This window comes from Podarcis raffonei, chromosome 2 (assembly GCF_027172205.1).
Source record: "Podarcis raffonei isolate rPodRaf1 chromosome 2, rPodRaf1.pri, whole genome shotgun sequence".
Taxonomy (NCBI): Eukaryota; Metazoa; Chordata; class Lepidosauria; order Squamata; family Lacertidae; genus Podarcis; species Podarcis raffonei.
Window position 1 is genome coordinate 19,084,216 of NC_070603.1, and position 15,964 is coordinate 19,100,179.

Consider the following 15,964-nt stretch of genomic DNA (forward strand, 5'->3'; position numbering starts at 1 on the left):
TAATTTCTCCTGCATTTTGGGGCGTTCCTGGTTTTGATCTGGGGCTATCGTTTCTTCCCCACCATGCAGTTTTAAAATGATATAGAGCAGTGCAATTAACAACATAATGGCGCACACAGCCACCTCGTAAAAACAACAGTAAAAAAGAGCAAGCCAATTATATGCACTGATTTATTGTAGTTTATCTGTAGAAACTCCGTTTCCTCCCACGCATGCATCTTTTATAGGTTGGCTTTTGTTTGTTTGTTCCTTCCGCCAAAGCTGAAGGATTCTTTCTCGGATATGAATTGCCTGCAGTTTTGTTTTGTTTTTATAAAAACAACCCATACAACCTTTTCTAAAGCATCTCCAAGCTTCTGGCCTTTAGTGATTTGGAGCTATTTTCTAACCTTGAGGCACACCTCAAGGCTGTCACAGCATCAGGTTGACACCAGGTGTTGTGATGTGATGTCATGTTGTGTTTTGTTTTTAACTATGAGACTCATTAATGGAGGACATGATGGCTAAACACGAGAACACCATTAATGGTTACCAGATGCTATGCCATAGCTGTCAACTTTTCCCTTTTCTTGCGAGGAATCCTATTCAGAATAAGGGAATTTCCCTTTAAAAAGGGAAAATGTTTATGCTATGCATAAGCAATAATCAGGGATGGGGGTACTGTGACCCTCTCAGATGTTAGGTAAAGGGTAAAGGGACCCCTGACCATTAGGTCCATTCGTGGCCGACTCTGGGGTTGCAGCGCTCATCTCGCTTTATTGGCCGAGGGAGCCGGCGTACAGCTTCCGGGTCATGTGGCCAGCATGACTATGCCGCTTCTGGCGAACCAGAGCAGCGCATGGAAAAGCCGTTTACCTTCCCGCCAGAGAAGGTATTTATCTACTTGCACTTTGACGTGCTTTCAAACTGCTAGGTTGGCAGGAGCAAGGACTGAGCAACGGGAACTCACCCCGTCGCGGGGATTCGAACTGCTGACCTTCTGATCGGCAAATCCTAGGCTCTGTGGTTTAACCCACAGCGCCACCCGCGTCCCTCTCAGATGTTACTGGGCTACAATTTCCACCGCCCTCCTGACCACTGGCCCTGTTTGTTGGGGCTGATGGGAGTTGGGACTCCAACATCATTTAGGGGGCCACAGGCTCCTTGCTCCTGTGATGAAGGATGGCTGTCCTCATCATGCTGTACTTGTTACTTTTCCAAGAAGATGATGATAGATGAGAGACAGACAGAGAGAGAGAGAGAAGAGAGAGAGAGAGAGAGAGAGAGAGAGAGAGATCTGCTGGACATAGAGTGGACATCTCCATGTTCAGAGACTGTATAAGTCGCAGTACTAAATCCTGTTTACTTCTTGTGCTGGGGCTCCTCAGAAGGATGTGGTTGGGCTCCGTAGGGAACAGGATGGTGGTGTAAATGGTCTGGCTGACAAGCTTCCTCTGTTTAGAATGGCCAACATATAATGTCTTACAGTGGTACCTTGGTTTACAGACGCTTCAGGTTACAGATGCTTCAGGTTACAGACTCCACTAACCGATTAATAGTACCTCAGGTTAAGAACTTTGCTTCAGGATGAGAACAGAAATCGTGCTGCAGCGGCAGCGGGAAGCCCCATTAGCTAAAGTGGTTTCTCGGGTTCAGAACTGTTTCAGGTTAAGAACGGACCTCCAGAACGAATTAAGTTCTTAACCAGAGGTACCACTGTATTGAGAAACAAAGTAGGCCTGTGGCAACTCAACTCCAGATAACCCAAGCAGTTGAGCCAATCTGCAGGACACAGTAGCAGAAAACAGATTTGACCAATTGGCCCCAGGCAACTGCTTCAGAAAAAGAAGACTCTGGGAAGACTCACTGAAATCAATGGATACGTTAGTCAGTTGCTGGTTTTACTTCTCTGAGTAGGAGAATCCCTTGCACACACAATGGCCTGATTCAGACAGCCCCGGTACAATGAAGAAACTCATCTAAAGGATTTGGACTCGATGGCCCTTGTGGTCTCTTCCAACTCTATGATTCTATGATTCTATGATTTCCAGGGCAGATTGTGGAGAGGGCAAACACTTCTTCCTTGTGTATTGTCCTTCTTTATGGTAGTCTCCGGTATCCAAAAAGAAACCCAAGGAAGAGGATATAGCAGATATAGCCTTCCTTTTTTATTGCATCTGCTTTCAGGGCAGATCAGTGCAGGACCAAGACATTTTGGTGCCCAGGCAAAGACTACACACTGGGAGCCAGTGTGGTGTAGTGGTTAAGAGCGGTAGTCTCGTAATCTGGGGAACCGGGTTCGCGTCTCCGCTCCTCCACATGCAGCTGCTGGGTGACCTTGGGCTAGTCACACTTCTTTGAAGTCTCTCAGCCCCACTCACCTCATAGAGTGTTTGTTGTGGGGGAGGAAGGGAAAGGAGATTGTTAGCGGCTTTGAGACTCCTTCGGGTAGTGATAAAGCAGGATATCAAATCCAAACTCCTCCTCCTCCTCCTCCTCCTCCTCCTCCTCCTCTTCTTCTTCTTCTGTATTTGCTTTCCCCTTCCTTTCTAAGTCCCAATGAAGGAACCTGCTTCACCTTGCTACATGGAAGGGCTAGCCCTGATGTGGTCACCAGAAGAGTGAAGAGCCTCTGATTGTGTGCCTTGGATACAAACAATGAGTATTTGACGCCTGTTGTTTTTGCCCTTCAAATGCTGATAGCGAATGTCTTTCCTTTCATCCCTTGGCAGAAGCTCTATAAGACGTGTCGGGTGATGCAAGAGAGAATTATGGAGCTGTTAGCGACTGTGCAGAATGAAGACGTGATCACAGAACTGATACAAGTGAATGAAAATCTGAATAATGTCCTACTGGGACATGAAAGGTAAAGCTGTTCTATATATGCTGGGGACTCGTTGCTGATATATACACAGGTTATGCCAGTTTCAGGGGTGGGGAAACTGGCCCTTCCAACCCCCATCAGCCCCAGCCAACATTGGCTCAACGGTCATGGATGATGGGAGTTGTAGTCCAAACAATATTTGAAGGGCTTACAGGTTGCCTGCTCCTGCAATAAAAAAGTTGTGATTGAGCTAACAAAGAGCTTTGTCCCCTTGCAGTGTTCCTTGGGAGTAGGCCTCATGTACACTTTCCCCTTCCCCTTTGGAGAGAAGTGAATGTCTGAACCAGTGGAACCTATGCTTGGCTGGTGAGCATAGGATCTCATCCTGACCATGCAATATTTGCCTCTCAGCGACTGCAGAGTCTGGCATTCCCATTGTTCAGTTCACTTCCCACCCCACAGCAAGGAGCAGGGGAGAAAGCCTCTGGCCTACTTCTGATCCCACCCTTGGGAGAGGTCCTTAAGGAGATAATCTCTGAATAGACTAAGTTACAAGTCTCTGTTGTGATGCTTACGTTATTTTCCGTGTCCGTTTAGGTTACTTTTGAGACACAATACTCTGGAGAGAAGCGAACATTGTTGCTTGCCTGTTAATCTGAGTGGCACAATGCAATTCTTTCCCTTGGCACATGTATGCTGTCCAAATGTAATGTTTTCGTTATAGAATAAATAAATAAGTAATCAAAAGATAAAATAAAAGATAAATAGAAATTGGTCCCATTACTCAAGCGCCCTAGAATAATGGGACCAATTTCTTTCTTACTGTTTTCTCTTCGGCTTGTTTATTTATTTTGAAACAAGCAAGCACCCATTCTTGAGTGATGGGGCTAATTTCTCTTCCCCCTGGGTGGGTTTTCTTGTAAGAAGAAACATTGGCAAAAGCTGGAAGCAGGCAAGCTTAAAAAAAGCCATAACCATCTTCCATCTGAGGTTATAAAAAGGAGGAAAAGATAATATCCCCTCAAGGTCTGCTCAGAGACTGTGATCTTTGCCTCCTTGGTGATTCTCAATTGACTGGCCATCTCTGGAATATGGTAAACATTGCATACACATCTTTCCATTGTTCATCATAACTGCATGGCTTGAAACGCAGGTACTGACCGTACCATTTCATATAGGTTCTCTCGAAACAGAGTACGCTTCTTGGAGAATCAAAGGATTCAGAACGAAAGTGCAGGGGTAAGTAATTAACAGCCCGTCCTCTAGCCTGGAAAGAGCCTTCTTTTGTTAGGACAAGAATTCTGGAACCTCTGATGCTGTTAGATTCTTGGGTCTCTTGAGTCATTTTGCAATGTTTATAGTTCATGCCTTCTAAGTCTAGGCATGTTGACTCAGAAGCAAGTCAGAAGCTAAGTTTGGTGGTGCTTACTCCTATGTAAGTGTGCGTAAGATTGCAGTGCGTAAGGTTCAGTGTTCCAAAGAGGACAATGCATAAATTGCTAGTTCACCCATTACAGAGCAAGTAGCCAAATATGTCTGGGTGGTGGATGGGGGAGGAATCATTTTCTATATATATATATATATATATATATATAGTCCACTGAAAAGCTGCTGCAAAAGGGAAGCGGGGAGGAGGAAACCACAATACCATCCCTAGTGCTTCTTCAAATGACAGCTGTTAAGCTTCAGTTACAGATAGGTAGCCGTGTTGGTCTGCCATAGTCAAAACAAAAAATTTTTTTTCCTTCCAGTAGCACCTTAAAGACCAACTAAGTTAGTTCTTGGTATGAGCTTTCGTGTGCATGCACACTTCTTCAGATACCAACTGTCATCTTACACAATTCTTGCAGAAAATAATTCTCTTAATGAATTTTGGCTGCACTTATCTTGAACTGTGAAGTGTTCTTTGGGATCAATGCAAAATTATATCCTGCTCATTCTATTACTAAATCTCAGATTACTAAAATCTGAGAACCTTCAGATTTTACAGATATAGCCGGTGAATCATAGATGGTCACACTGGTGACTTGAGGAGACCCTTACCCCCAGCCAAGATCTGCTTCCATAAGAGAGCAAAAAAGACCTTGTTAGCAATTGCTTGTCACACACTGAATGTTCAACCCACACCTAAGAGGGAACACTAGGTATAACCTCTGATCTCCTCCTTTCCTCTCAAGGTCAATGGCAACCAGCCATCTGCTCCTTCGTGTGATTTGCTTGACCTGGCTTCAAGCTTTTCCACTACTGTGCCAAAGCCTGGGGAAGTTGGCCCTGCACCTCCTCAGTTTTCAGAATTGAGTGAGTATGTATGTATGTTTTAATGGAATGCTATGAACCTTGTGGGAAAATATGGAAACCGACTTATCCTTGTACAGGTCCTATGGATTTGGACTGGAGAGCTGCAATATGGAAGATCTCCAAGGTGTCGCACAGGAGAGATTATTATATTATTATGGTTATTGTTATTATATTTGTACAGTGGTACCTCGGGTTACATATGCTTCAGGTTACATAACACTTCAGGTTACATACGCTTCAGGTTACAGACTCCGCTAACCCAGAAATAGTACCTCGGGTTAAGAACTTTGCTTCAGGATGAGAACAGAAATCGTCTGGCGGCGTGGCAGCAGCAGGAGGCCCCATTAGCTAAAGTGGTGCTTCAGGTTAAGAACAGTTTCAGGTTAAGGACAGACCTCCGGAACAAATTAAGTACTTAACCCGAGGTACCACTGTATACTGTCCTATACCTGTAGCTCTCAGGGTGATTCACAACATAAAATAGCATTATAAAAACCACAAAATATATGGTAAAAACAAATACAATAATCCCCATTCCACAACTTTTTTAAAAGGGCATTGGGTGTCAATCAGCCAAAGGCCTGGTTGAAGAGGAACGTCTTTGTCTGGTGTATAATGAAGGCGTCAGCCAAACCTCCCTGGGGAGAACATTCCACAAATGGGGAGCCACTGCAGAGAAGGCCCTTTCTCGTGTGGCCACCCTACGGACCTCTTGTGGAGGAGGCACATGAAGAAGGGCCTCAGAAGATCTCAGAGTCTGGGAAGGTTCATAGAGAGGCAGTCCTTGATGTCTTGTGGTCTTGAGCCGTTTAAGGCTTTATAGGTCAAAATCACCACTTCCCTCCTATTATTGTTAGGGAAGTGCTGTAGCTCAGTGTTAGAAAGCCTCTGCTTTGAAATCAAGCTCAATTTCCAGCAACTTCATGCAGGGCCAGGAATATCTCCTGTGTGAAACCTTGGAGGTCTGCCTCCAGTATAGATGGAGCTAGATGGACCAAGTGGTCTGACTCTACCTGTTTTCTTCTCAGATGCATTTCAGACACCATACTTAAGAGATGCAGACTGTGACCTAGAAGCCAGAGGCCATGGAGGGAAAGTACAGGCAGTTCCACCTTTGGGTGTTTTGGATCACTAGCATTGTTCCTTTACGCATCAGTAGCCAAAATTCTCCACTTTGCTTGGGGAACTCTGGCTTAATCGAAACCATAATCTTTGCGCCAGAGCTGGCATATGAAGGGAGGAAGCGAGGGAGGAGTGCTCAGTCCCAACACGCATTACCAGCTTGGTGAACCATGGCTTATAAAGCCAGGAATGATCATCTGAAGAAGGCTGTTGTGAACTGAACTTCACATGAACTCCCAAATGGTGACTGGATAATAGAAGACACACATCCCCACCTTGAGTTTATTTGAAATAATGTGTTGCTGAATTCTGCTTATTGATCTATATCCTGGGCCAATGTCTTGATCAGAGTTCACCACAGTGATATAATGCCTTAGAACATTACATTGCCTATATTTTATTTTTTGTGTTTTAAAGGTCTGCAGAAAAATCACAATCATGCCTGTTTTTCTTTCTTTTTTTTAGATTGCCAGCCACAAAGCGTTGCTGTTCCAAGTCCCTATCCCACTCAGCCACCACTTTACCCTCAATTGAATTCACTCGCAACTACAAATGCTGCACACACTCCGTAAGTAGCAGTTTTTGAAGCTACTTAAACCTTTTAAATGGGGTTTAAAGGATGACAGGCAAAGTTGAAAACCAGGACATGGTCACGCAAACGTCCCATCTCTGGAAGCTGGCAAAAATTAAAAAGACAGGCAAACATTTGTCAGATTCTGTCCTTCATTTTGTAAGGTAATTTGTGGAAGGTCAGTACGGACTTTTGTGAACCGAGACAAATTGAGAACGCAGGGATTTAACAATGCGGCCAGAAGCTTGGATGCTGGAGTTGGAAATTTCATGTATGGTTCCTTGATGGCTTCCCATTCATTCTTTCCTCTCCTAGGTTCACATCAGAAGCACAAAGTACATGCCAAAGCTTTCCAGGTAGCTCCACATACATCAATGTAAGTAGCAAATTGTTTCTCAGTCCTTCTTCAGTAGCAAGTATCACAGAGAGATAGCTTTGCACATGTTTTCTGTTTGTGTAAGTGATGTTGGACTCTGGATCCCATCAGCCTCAGCCAGCATGGCCAATGGCAATGGTCAAGGATGATGGGAGTTGTAGTCCCGCAACTGCTGGAGGGCCACAAGTTCCCCATCCCTGTTGGTCCAGCCGCACAGTCTTTGTGGTGTTAGTTATAGGGGTTATTCATCTTAACACTCTTACCAGTGCCAAACTTAGAACCTGAGTTCTTATGCAGATGAAGCAATGTCATCCATGAACAAGAGGGAAGGATCTTGCAGGCTCAGGAGAACAAACCAAAAAAGATATTTAGGAAATATTTAAAGAAGGGGGAGGTTCCCCAAAAGGCCCAGGGAGTACTGAGCAATGGGTGGCCATGGAATTAAATTGGCTGGAAGAGAATTCCACTGAAGAGGAAGGTGTGGCCAAAGAAGAAGAAGAAGAAGAAAAGAAGAGTTTGGATTTGATATCCCGCTTTATCACTCCCCTTCAGGAGTCTCAAAGCGGCTAACATTCTCCTTTCCCTTCCTCCCCCAAAACAAACACTCTGTGAGGTGAGTGAGGCTGAGAGACTTCAGAGAAGTGTGACTAGCCCAAGGTCACCCAGCAGCTGCATGTGGAGGAGCGGAGACGCGAACCCGGTTCCCCAAATTACAAGTCTACCGCTCTTAACCACACTGGCTCTCAGAGCCAGAACATGACACTTCAAAATGCCCACTGATCTGCCGGGAAGCAGGAGAGGTTAGCTAGGAGAGAAGGGAAGGAGCCACAGAGCAGGACTGAGGAGAGTGGGAGTTGAGGATTTGTAGCTCTGTCTCAAATTCTTTTCCTTCTCTGGAGGTTATGGGCTCTTCTACCTTGGAAGTTTTAAGGCAGAGGTTGGATAGCCATTTGTCATGGATGTTTTAGCTGAGATTCCTGCATTGCAGGGAATAGATGATCCTTGGGGTCCCTTCCAACTGTACAATTCAATTACAGTGGTACCTCGGGTTAAGTACTTAATTCGTTCCGGAGGTCTGTTCTTAACCTGAAACTGTTCTTAACCTGAAGCACCCCTTTAGCTAATGGGGCCTCCTGCTGCCACTGCGCCACCGGAGCACCATTTCTGTTCTCATCCTGAAGCAAAGTTCTCAACCTGAGGTACTATTTCTGGGTTAGCGGAGTGTGTAACCTGAAGCGTATGTAACCTGAAGCGTATGTAACCCGAGGTGCCACTGTATATTGCCCTTTGCTTCATTTCTCCTCTTCCTTCTATACTGCCCTGCATCTGCAGATCTCAGGACGACTCACAACATAAACATACAAAGTACAGAACGCATGATGAAAGCAAGAACAACAAACAACAAACCAATACCTCCCTCCCACAAACACATTTAAAAGGGGTATAGGACGTTAGTTCTCATCCCGGGTTACTCCAGCTGACTCCTCTTCTCTTTCCTCCTCTGAGAGGAAGGAACAAAAAAGGGGTCACTGGGGGAGCGGTGCAGGAAAAACAACTTACTCCTTAACTTAAAGAAAACAAAAGAGATTATTGTGGACTTCAGGAAATGTAAACTGACTATTCAGCCACTCATGATTGAGGGGAAATGCGTGGAACAGGTCTCGGTGTTTTGATTTCTGGGAATGGAGTTGAGAGATGACCTAACCTGGGGAGAAAACAGCAAAGACCTGATGAAAAGAGCACAGCAGAGGTTATATTTTCTGAGAATCCTCCGGAAAAAAATAATCTCTCAAAGGACCTGTTGCTGGCATTTTACCATTGTACTGTTGAGAGTGTATTAACTTATGGTCTGTGTGTGTGGTTTGGGAGCTGCACGGTCAGGGGGAAAACAAAGCTGTCCAGGGTTGTAAAGACTGCGGAGAGAATAATTGGGTGCACTCTTCCCACCTTGGATCAAATCTATGCTTCCAGGTGTCATAAGAAAGCTGCAGAGATAGTGCAGGATAGTGCACACCCCAGAAATGATCTCTTTCAGCTTCTGCCTTCTGGAAGAAGGTACAGAGTTATAAAGACTAGGACTAGCCGCCTGAGAAACAGTTTCTATCCAAATGCGATTTTGGTTTTAAACGCAATGTAAGGTAGTCTCTATGAGAGTATATTGTATTTAATTATGGGGTATCAGAGTTTTTAGGGGGCTAACCAGGCTGGGATAGCAGGCTTGTTGGTTTTTGAATGTCTGATGTAGATTTTTTTCAATTTCTTTGTTCTGTATGGGACAATGACAATAAAGATTACCGTATCGTATTGTATGTGAATATAAAAAGGATAAGGGGAACCACCTTGTTCCCTGGAGAGGTCATCTCCTGGTTCATGCCAATCAACCTGTTTTTAAATGTTCCAGAAGTGGGTTATGATGCAAGATTGACTATAGGAATTGAGTATGAGCTGCCCATAGAGATTTATGTAGCTGGTATTCGGCATCCATGTTTCCATCCCCACCCCTCAAAAAACCAAAATGTAAGAGCAAAGAGTAGAGTAGAGAGTAAAAGGTAAAGGTAAAGGTACCCCTGCCCGTACGGGCCAGTCTTGACAGACTCTGGGGTTGTGCGCCCATCTCACTTAAGAGGCCGGGGCCAGCGCTGTCCGGAGACACTTCCGGGTCACGTGGCCAGCGTGACAAAGCTGCATCTGGCGAGCCAGCGCCGCACGCGGAAACGCCATTTACCTTCCCGCCAGTAAGCGGTCCCTATTTATCTACTTGCACCTGGGGGTGCTTTCGAACTGCTAGGTTGGCAGGCGCTGGGACCGAGCAACGGGAGCACACCCCGCCGCGGGGATTCGAACCGCCGACCTTTCGATCGGCAAGCCCTAGGCGCTGAGGCTTTTACCCACAGCGCCACCCGCGTCCCAAGAGTAGAGAGTAGCTTACAACAAACCTCTAGCGTCATCAGTTGTTTTCATACACTGCATTGAAGGTTGAACTGAGTGTGGTTTACAACAACCTTGCAGTGTAGCTAAAACAGGCGAAGGGAGGCTGGGTAAACAGGATATCCGCATTCTACAGTAATCCTCAAAAATGTATTGTCTAGAGGCCAGTGAACCAACAGGTTTGCTCCACGAGTCCGAGAGGAAATGAGATTCCACACACACCCCTCTTTAAACAATACTCTCGTGGCTGTTGCAAGGGAGATTGGGAAGCAGCCTGTGTTACGACTTGTGATCCAGCAATTATTAAAAACTCTCCCCCCCCCCAAAGAAATAACCCAAAGGTTAGTGCATGTCTAAGTAGCTCTTTGGAGCCCAGCTGAACCACTACAGTGGTACCTTGGTTCTCAAACTTAATCCATTCCGGAAGTCCGTTCCAAAGCCAAAGCGTTCCAAAACCAAGGCGCGCTTTCCCATAGAAAGTATTGCAAAATGGATTAATCTGTTCCAGACCTTTTAAAAACAACCCTTAACACAGCAATTTAACATGAATTTTATTATCTAACGAGACCATTGATCCATAAAATGAAAGCAATAAACAATGTACTGCAGTCACAGAATCAATCAGTAGCTGAACTGCGTTCCACACAGCCACAAAAAAAGAAACAAAAAAGAGCCACAAAAATGCAAAATAAATAGCAAAAACAGACAGACCTCAGCGTAACACTCAAAACAGAAATGCGGCACTCAAATCGGAAGTGTGGCACTCAAATTGGAAGCATAACACTCAAAACAGAGCACGCTCGACTTCCAAAAAAAGTTCTCAAACTGGAACACTTACTTCCGGGTTTGCAGTGTTTGGGTTCCAAGTTGTTTGAGTACCAAGGCGTTTGAGAACCAAGGTACCCCTGTAAACGCTTTCTGAATCACAGAGAGAATTGTATTGCAAGCAGCAACAGGGTTAAAGGATTTCTGTCTCTGCTGATACTAACTTTAATCCTCACATTAAGACGTAAACAATGCAAGAATAAACCAGCATGTGAGGCTAAACCAGTTTTTTCACAAAGCTATCTTCCTACATACTTGATTTAATTCATTTCATTCCCTTAGGTGAACACCTATTTAAATCCAGTACCTGTGCATCCCGTAAGCCTTCAGAGTAATGGCTCGAGAGAGGTGCCCCCAGCAGGTAGGTCTAACCAACTACAGTTGACATTACCTAAGTTGCGACTGCTTTCTTATATGTCAGCAGGATTATGTCCAACTTGGACTATGACCTGTTTTGGATAGGCTTCAAGGCCAAGGTGTGAAAGTGAGACTGTGCTTTCCCAAGGGAACCAACTGCATAATGCAAGCCTGAACATGTTGGTTTTAGATAAATTATTCATTAATTTTATTTCTGGAGAGGCCGTTCATGCTGGCCCGGGCCTTCCCAGCCCTAAATGACTTGAATTGAGCCGGAAAGGGGGATTTTAAGTAAGCTCAGCTTAATGCGTTTTCCAGACTTCAGGGAAGAAATAAGTGAGTTCCCTTCCAGCCTTTCTCAACCTATGGGTCCCCAGATGTTGTTGAACTACAACTCCCATCACCCCTAGCTAGCAAGGCCAGAGCTCAGGGATGATGGGAGTTGTAGTCCAACAACATCTGGGGACCCACAGGTTGAGAACCGCTGCAAATTCAGACCATCCTGCACAATGTTGGGCGATGCGAAGGCCTGGGAAATTTAAGTGCAGCTACAGTTCTGTGTTCTAGTAATACATTTTACTAGGGAAGGACCATTGCTCAGTGGAACATGCAAAAGGCATTCAATCTTCAGGAAAAGCTGGGAGCATATTCCCTGTCTGAAATCCTGGAGAGTTAGCCTACCAGTTAATGCAGAGAATACCAAGTTATGGACCATTGGTCCAATAAGGCAACTTCCTATGTGGTTAAATATATTTGAGTCCATAAAACCTTTTCATGCTTGTATTGTGCTCTTTCCTATTGCTATGATCCACTTGTATAATTTTGCCTTACCCGAGAATTACAGAAGAAGGTGGTATTAAGGATAGCTGGGACTTTGGTTGGTTATAATTTTACATTAGCAAAGTAAACTGATGCTAACTATTTTTTTTTAACATCTCTGGGTTTCCTTCTTCCACAGACGTATCAAAAAGCAGTCCGCCTCCTCCCAATTATTACGAGCTAATGGAATTCGACCCCTTGGCTCCCAGTGACAAAACAGAGTAAGTAATTTTGAGAATGACGAATTTACTGCTTGTCGATACACCAGATTTATAATACAATTCAGGGTGTTGGCAACTGAAGGTAAATGAGTGATTTGATTAAATTTGGCCAAAAAACCATTCTTGGAGGCACATTTGTTGTTTAATCAGGACTATTTGAAAAATATATTGTCGTTAGTAAAAATACATATTTAAGTAAATCCCCAGGGTTGGATCCAGAGTATCATTTCTGCTTGGTGAAAGGGACAGAGATCCAGCAGATTTCTGCAGGACGAGGTGGCAATTTTTTCAGGAAGCTGCAGGGGAAAGAATTGGCAGATATTGCCTCCCCCTCTTGCCTCTGCTGGGAGTTTCTTGTGATGGAAGTCTTACTAATAGGAACTCTGGATCCGAGCCATGGAAAAGTAATTACAAAGCTGAGAGCATGGATTCAAATCTGGCTAAGCAGTGAGGGCCTCACAGATCTGAATTATGTGAAGTAAAACACTGAAAAAGCATTACATACAAAATCCAAAAGAGAAGATAAACACGATGAGCAAAATCCACCATTGGGTGAGCGACCCTCCTAATCAGATTTTGCATGTGTGCAGGGGAGCGGATGGTGCATTCCCACTGCACAAATGGAAGTCTGCTCCGCTCACACATTTTGAGCATGGGAAACAACCCAATTATCTCCCTCGCACATTGAAATTATTTGTGTTACTAGGGAACTTGTGGGCAGACTCATTGACCATTCATTTTTGCAGACTTTCATTGAAGCTACTGTATTTTTCGCCCTATAGGACGCACCTTTTTCCCCTCAAAAAATGAAGGGGAAATGTGTGTGCGTCCTATGGGGCGAATGCAGGCTTTCGCTGAAGCCTGGAGAGCGAGAGGGGTTGAGAGGGAGTTCCCGCCGGGCTCCCAAGGCTTGCGGACAGCAGCCTGCAGCACGAAACCCAAGGCTTGCGGAAAGCAAGGCTTGTGGATAGCTCCCAAGGCTTGCGGATAGCAGCCTGTTCTGGGGGCTGGGGTCGGGGGAAGCTTGGGCTTCCCCCGCCCCAGCCCTGCACCTGGGGGGGAAATAAATAAAAATTTCTTTATCCCCCCCCAAAAAAAACCCTAGGTGCACCCTATGGGCCGGTGCGCCCTATAGGGCGAAAAATACGGTAAGTCCATTGGGGTCAAAGAAAATTGTCTGAAAGGCTGGATGTGGGCTGCAGACCACGAGCTGGCCATTTTTGCTATGAGGAATTGGATACCATGGATAATGAAGCAAAATGAGTTTTCTGCTATGTGGGGCTCAGCCCCTAGCTCTCCTGTAATTGTTTTGTTGACTAATCCTTGTTATTCATGTCACAAAAGAGTGTTTTATCTTGTGCTTTTGATTTCAGACCTGTATATGAAGAAATTGATGCACACCTATTCAAAGCAAGTGTTAGAAACAACACCAGTTGTTAAAAGCAGAGGTCCAAGAGAACCAGTACTTTACCAGTACTAGAGACTATTTTGATCACTCAAAACCTGTCAGTTCTGTGACAAAGAATAGGAGGACAATTTTTGGAAGATGATTTGGATACGTCACACCGTTCATATGAAGAGATTCAAAACCTATCCTCCCTTAAGTGCATTACATTAAGTTCAGTTGATCGCTAAGAATGCAAGGTTCTACTTGTGCGTATACTTTGGACCAAAGTCTACAAATTCTATACAGCATGAACCCCCCCCTAAAAAAACCATTCTTTCTAGGGAGCAAAATACCCAAGACTGTAATTATAAAAGAAACTTTGCACTTAGAAAAATAAGGTACTTTTATTTCATGGTACATTCTGCTTAGTTATAAAAGCAAACAACTTTTTCCATAGGTAGAACTACATAATGGAACTTGATTTAAGTTGATGTGCATCATTCTGCTAGAGGTCCAGGACCTCTACATTTTGTGGGGGTGGACCTTACCCATCTATCCTCTCAGTATAATCTTCCTGTAAAACTGTTTGCTAACCAGGCACATAGTTTTGAAATCAGATGTTTCATAGCAAGTTTCTTGGTCTTCCGATGACTAGTCACTATAGCACTTTTCTCTAAATAGTTTATGTAATCCACTCATTGCATCAGACTTGCACAAGCTATTCCAAAGCAGAGGGGGACGTGAAAACAGTTTGACCTTGGTTTTTGAACAGCTTAGTTCTCTAACATTTTGGCTCCCGAATGCTGCAAATCCGGAAGTGAGTGTTCCAGTTTGCAAACTATTTTTGGAAGTCAAGTGTCTGACTGACAAGGCTTCCGTGGCTTCCAATTGGCTGCAGGGGCTTCTGCAGCCAATCAGAAGTTGCGCTTTGGTTTCCGAACATTTTGGAAGTCGAATAGATTTCTGGAACTGATTCCGTTTGACTTCTGAGGTACGACTGTAGTCTCATGAGGGTTTGCTGTAGTAGAAGTCTTGCTCCATTTCTGTCCTAACATTCTTTAAAGAGCTGCACGTGTGATGGGAAGCCACAAATGCTCTAGTTTTCATGGGCTTCATTGGGAGCAGCTAAACAAGGCACTAAGCAGATGGATGGGGGACAGCAAGGACATAAGCACACTCCTCTTTAAGGTATTTTGGAGCAACTCTGCCATTGTTTGTTACTGTAGCTGTTTTCCACATTAAGCAGGTACTATTAGCAACTAAAGTTATCTTTAAGCAGGTAAGGACAGTCACTTGGGTCATAGGATCATACAATGTAAAAGGGTGATGGGAGGAAGTGCCTTCTTTCTGATTTAAAGTAAAATATTTACTGCTGAGACTGTGACTGCCAAACCTATTTATAATGAATGTCATTACAATCAGCTGTTCAAATCAATGCTTGCTAACTGCAGATGGTACATTTTAAGTCTGATTGCTGTGTAGTATTTAATTATGTTTTACAATTCCTATGCTGTTTTTATACAATCCAAATAAAATGCGGTCAGAAACTAGCTAATGGGTGGTTTCAGTAGCTGCACAACTCTCCAGTTTAACACAGCTCTTTCCTATTTGGTTTTATAGCTTGCCTCCTGCATTTTATGTCAAATGTTTGCATGCCAGTGTTAAGTAAGGCATCACACCATTGCTGCTTTATCAGTTTATTTGCTCTGCAGCTATCTAGCTTTGAGCTGAAGTTTCTGTTGAGTCTTCAATACATTTTGGAATCATACATTTAACATCACTGCCACTTGTAGTGTAGATATTTTGAAACTAGCCGATGTTTCTGTTGTCCGCCATGACCAATACCTCTTGTCTTCTCCTCCCTGCCCCAAGGTACATCTATCTTTATTGGGAGTTCTATTCACATTGGCTAGGAATTTCACCCAACAAAATATACAGGGCACAGAAAATTCAGGTAAAACTGTTATCAACCCAAAGTGCCAGAATCCCTAGAAATATTCTGTCATTTGATCTTTATTTTTTAAAAGGTGTTTTCTTGTACTTCAAAGCATAGCTGAAATACATGCAGGAAAAGTCCCTCTGCACCCTGATATGTAAACTATATTCAGAATAAATGTCCAAAACAGTCATGGTTTTTTAAAAAAAGGCAGAATAAATTTATTTATTTTAACTTTGGTACTAACCTTAGAGCTGCATTGGTACCCAGATGGTGAAAAGCAAAGTTTAATATGCTAACCTTCAATGTCACTTTAACAGA

The 15,964-nt window shown here is 44.0% G+C and overlaps 2 protein-coding genes across 4 annotated transcripts in view; one reads left to right on the forward strand and one right to left on the reverse strand.

The window, feature by feature from the left end:
• TOM1L1 (target of myb1 like 1 membrane trafficking protein) overlaps positions 1 to 14,023 on the forward strand; it is a 57,341-nt gene extending 43,318 nt beyond the window's left edge. For both annotated transcript variants that reach the window (XM_053375142.1, XM_053375143.1), the window contains exons 8-15: positions 2,712 to 2,845; positions 3,982 to 4,042; positions 4,981 to 5,101; positions 6,689 to 6,791; positions 7,110 to 7,170; positions 11,206 to 11,284; positions 12,239 to 12,320; positions 13,694 to 14,023. In XM_053375142.1, coding sequence (XP_053231117.1) covers positions 2,712 to 2,845; positions 3,982 to 4,042; positions 4,981 to 5,101; positions 6,689 to 6,791; positions 7,110 to 7,170; positions 11,206 to 11,284; positions 12,239 to 12,320; positions 13,694 to 13,760 — 708 coding nt within the window. In that variant the 3' untranslated portion in view covers positions 13,761 to 14,023. The remainder of the gene's footprint in view (positions 1 to 2,711; positions 2,846 to 3,981; positions 4,043 to 4,980; positions 5,102 to 6,688; positions 6,792 to 7,109; positions 7,171 to 11,205; positions 11,285 to 12,238; positions 12,321 to 13,693) is intronic.
• LOC128407138 (cytochrome c oxidase assembly protein COX11, mitochondrial) overlaps positions 1 to 15,964 on the reverse strand; it is a 31,201-nt gene that overhangs the window by 9,694 nt on the left and 5,543 nt on the right. The gene's annotated exons all lie outside the window — the stretch shown is intronic.